This window comes from Vigna unguiculata, chromosome 5 (genome assembly GCF_037176805.1).
Source record: "Vigna unguiculata cultivar grain cowpea cultivar isolate G323 ecotype 2 chromosome 5, ASM3717680v1, whole genome shotgun sequence".
In the NCBI taxonomy this organism is placed as follows: Eukaryota; Viridiplantae; Streptophyta; class Magnoliopsida; order Fabales; family Fabaceae; genus Vigna; species Vigna unguiculata.
Window position 1 is genome coordinate 11,916,151 of NC_140796.1, and position 3,536 is coordinate 11,919,686.

A 3,536-nucleotide genomic window follows, 5' to 3' on the forward strand; every position below is an offset into this window, starting at 1 on the left:
GGCGAAGAGTCGTCTAAAGCGACTACCTAAGCTCGACTTAGGGGCGACGAAAAGCCGTCTAAAGCAACTACCTAAGCTTAGCTTAGGGGCGGTGAAGAGCCGCCTAAAGCGACTGCCTAAGTTTGGCCTAGGGTCGGCGAAGAGTCATCCAAAGTTACGACTAGTTTCATACATATTTGACTTGAGGGTTACGAACAAAAGATATACGGAACGACATCGGTCTATTTGCATCAAAAGCTGCGGTTCATACTTAAAGCGTTCAAACAAAGAAACATATGATAAAACCAAGAGGCGGAATGTCAAGTAGTACAAGTATATCCCTAACTTCGTACTAAGTTAAGACTTACAAATTTTTCGCTTAAAATAAAAACAAAAGTTCGTAGGTGTGTACTACCCGTCGACCATATGGCCGTCAATGACGACCTTCAAAGCATCAACACCAGAGAGATCGGCTGAGGGGCATAGGAGGCAGACCTATTCCAAGGCCGCCTCGAACCCTATCCCGTAAGTATTAGCAGCTTCATTAGCCATTTTTTCCTCTTGCTCTTTCCACACTTTTCCTTTATCCTCATCCTCAGTTTTGAATCGACGAACGTCTTCCTCCAAGTCAACCACCTTCTGGGTAGCCTCCCTAAGGGCGGCTTGAAGATCTGTCGATCTGATTTCCCGCTCTCTAAGATTCTTTCTCAGCTTGTCCATTTCCGTTAGCTCGGTGGTCAGCCGAGATACTTCTAGCTTCAATGCGGTAAGCTCTTTGTCTTTCTTTCCCTCGATCAGGCTCAGGCGATTCAACCTCTCACACAACGAAATTAAAGACACCTTGACCTTGTGTAGAAAAGCGCATATATCTTCGCGAACGGACGACACATCCTGGTTCATCAGACATTGAAGGTCACCTTCAAATACATTGTGAGCCATGTTGTGTGCTGCATGACGGAATGACAAGTCCCAGAAGCTTTGGCTAGCGTTGCTCGAGCCCTCTAAAGGCATCACCCCTATAGATGAGAAGGAATGGTCCGGGCGGGTATGAGACGATGTTGCCACAAGTTCGGTTTTAGTTCGGAGGGCGGTTCCTCTCCGTCGCCGTTTCAGACCAGACTCGGATAACGTCTCCTCCTCATCGGAAGGGATCATGTTGGTCTCCACAACCCTGACAGGGACCTCTGTCACGACGGATGGGGGTGTAGGAGCTCAGATACTCTTCAGACGCCTGGCAAGGTCTTGTTTCGACATACGCATCATCGTCTCTGCAAAATAAAAACCCAAGTTTCATTTCAAGTTCACAAAGTGAAATTCAAATAAATTAGAAAATGACTCGATGACCGACCGATATACAATTTGAGATCATCAGGCTGAAATTCGAAGCTCAACACTTGTTTTGTCTCAAAAAGCATTTTGAGCCGTTCCAATAGGAAACAATGTTCCCGCTCTTGGGGCTCGAGATCCTCTAGCTGCCTCGGTCCAACAAAATTAGGATTCTGAGTCCAGTATAAAGGGAAGCCCTCCAGGAGATCCGATTTTTGGGAAGGAGCTAAGACTTTCAGAAAAGAGCCTTTGAACTTCTTGTAAGACAATTGAAACAAAGTTAGAAGCCCGCGCCCACCGACACCACTCAAGGATGACCATATCTATTTTGTTGATTTCTTCATCTCGAAGAAATACAGAAATACATTCGTGCTCGGAACAAGACCGAAGTGAGTACACAAAATATGAAAAGCTCAGACAAAAGCCCAGCGGTTGGGATGAAGCTGAGCTTGGGCCACATTCAGCTCGGTCAACAATGTCTTCTCAAAGGAACTTAAGGGCAGTCTTAGCCCAACCTTCGAGAAGAGAGTAGAATAAAAGAAGCAAAAATGCCCCGAGGTAGGATCAGCACTTACGTCTGCACACACTGGCTCATCCAAAGCGCATCGGGCGACCACATCATCATTTTCATTACTTTGACAGATTCTCTGACCTCGACGATACTGATCTATCAGCTGGTCGGATGTGAAGCCTGATGTCTCCCTACGAAGGCTCAAAGGCGCCCAAGTGTACAACTCATCATACGATGTCATCACGTAGCAGCCTAAGTTCTCCTCGCACAGAAACAACACAACCGGAAAACCACTAAAAACCTCAGAAAAAGGCAATCGGAAAACCACTCAGGCAAGTAAACCACTAATATCCACTCCCTAAGGCAAAGGTTTCTCCTGAAAAGGGAAAAGTTCGAAGCTTTTTCACTACAAACCCACAGTCTCTAACCAGTCCATCATATACCTAAGAAGCAGATTATTCGTAACCCATTCACACCCTAGTTTTCTCAGAAGCGCAGTGACCAGACAAGCAGAGATAACGTCTACAAACCAACAATGCAAAAGCATGACAAAGAAGAGGATTGAGATCTTAGTACCTTTGGGCGAATGCCACCGCAAAGATTGGCGCATGTTTTTTCTTCGCTTTTAAATCTCCTTGGGAAGTCGAGAAGACGAAGTTTCGAGCCAACAGGGGCAAGCGCAGCGCAATTTTGATTTATGATAGCAGACGAAAGGAAAAGGTTGTAATGATGAGACAGGTTTAAGAGGAAAACCCGCAAACTGGACAGTTGAAACATTCTGGAAACGTGGCACACGTGGCACATTCCTATTAGTCGTTATATTAAATAAGAACTTCACGCGCGCCAGGATTTCTTAAAATGACCTCTCTGCCCAGTAAACTGTTCAAGAGGTCGGAGGGTTAGTGTTATAGCCAGGCACGTCCCGACCTTAAAGCGATCTATGGCCCATCTACGGTTGACCCAATCACGCCCAGGGTCCATATTAAAACGGTAAAGGATCACAACGTCAAGGTGGATCTAGCAATCACGTGGGATGCGGAGGAAATCTCGTTCCGTACGTGGCGGAACCACCTCATCACGTAGTCGGGTTTGACGGAACTACTTCGTCACGTGGTCGGATTCAACGGAACAACTCGCGAAATAGTCGAAGGGGAAAATTTATGGCGTAAAAGGGGTGAATTAAATATGAATTGACATGAAATCTTTTTTACTCTTGCTAGTACTTGATCGGTAAACGAACGGAAAACGGCGTGAGGAACCGATTACAGTGTTGGCAAGAACAGTAACTAAAGTAGTCGATATTTTGATTAATTATTTTTTGTCACCACATAATTTTTTTTGTAGTGTTGGGGAGAACATAAGACTTATAGTTAACTAATTGCAAAAATCCGAGTAATAAATATTAAGATGAATAAAATTGGGGACTAGTTGAAGGATTGCTTTACTATGTATTCAAAGTTAAGTAGGAAGGGAGAAGGGTCTTATAGGAAATGAGTTGGTGTTATTTAGCATTTATGAATAAAGTCTTAGGGAAATGGAATAGTTATTTGGAGAGGATGTCATAATTCAATACAGAATAAAAATAAAGAAACAAGAGATGCTTATGGCTATGGTGTGATTAGGCATTTCAAAGTGGGTCAGGCCTGCTCGCCCGGTCCGCCAGCCCGCCAGTCCGCCAAACAAATGGCAGATCGGGTTAAAGTTTCCAACCCATCAATCA

The 3,536-nt window shown here is 44.7% G+C and overlaps 1 protein-coding gene across 2 annotated transcripts; it reads right to left on the reverse strand.

Moving 5' to 3' along the window:
- Positions 1 to 224: 224 nt before the first annotated feature.
- LOC114184305 (uncharacterized) lies at positions 225 to 2,542 on the reverse strand. Of its 2 annotated transcripts, XM_028071601.2 has the most exons (3): positions 2,393 to 2,542; positions 1,328 to 2,075; positions 225 to 1,247 (listed from the first exon to the last, which is right to left on the reverse strand). In XM_028071601.2, the coding sequence occupies exon 3, from the start codon at positions 1,132 to 1,134 to the stop codon at positions 475 to 477; it is 660 nt and encodes a 219-aa protein (XP_027927402.1). In that variant the 5' UTR covers positions 1,135 to 1,247; positions 1,328 to 2,075; positions 2,393 to 2,542; the 3' UTR covers positions 225 to 474. The 2 variants fall into 2 exon arrangements, with proteins under 2 accessions (XP_027927402.1, XP_027927401.1); XM_028071600.2 differs by lacking the exon at positions 1,328 to 2,075 and having other exon boundaries at positions 2,393 to 2,540.
- Between the last annotated feature and the right edge of the window lie 994 nt (positions 2,543 to 3,536).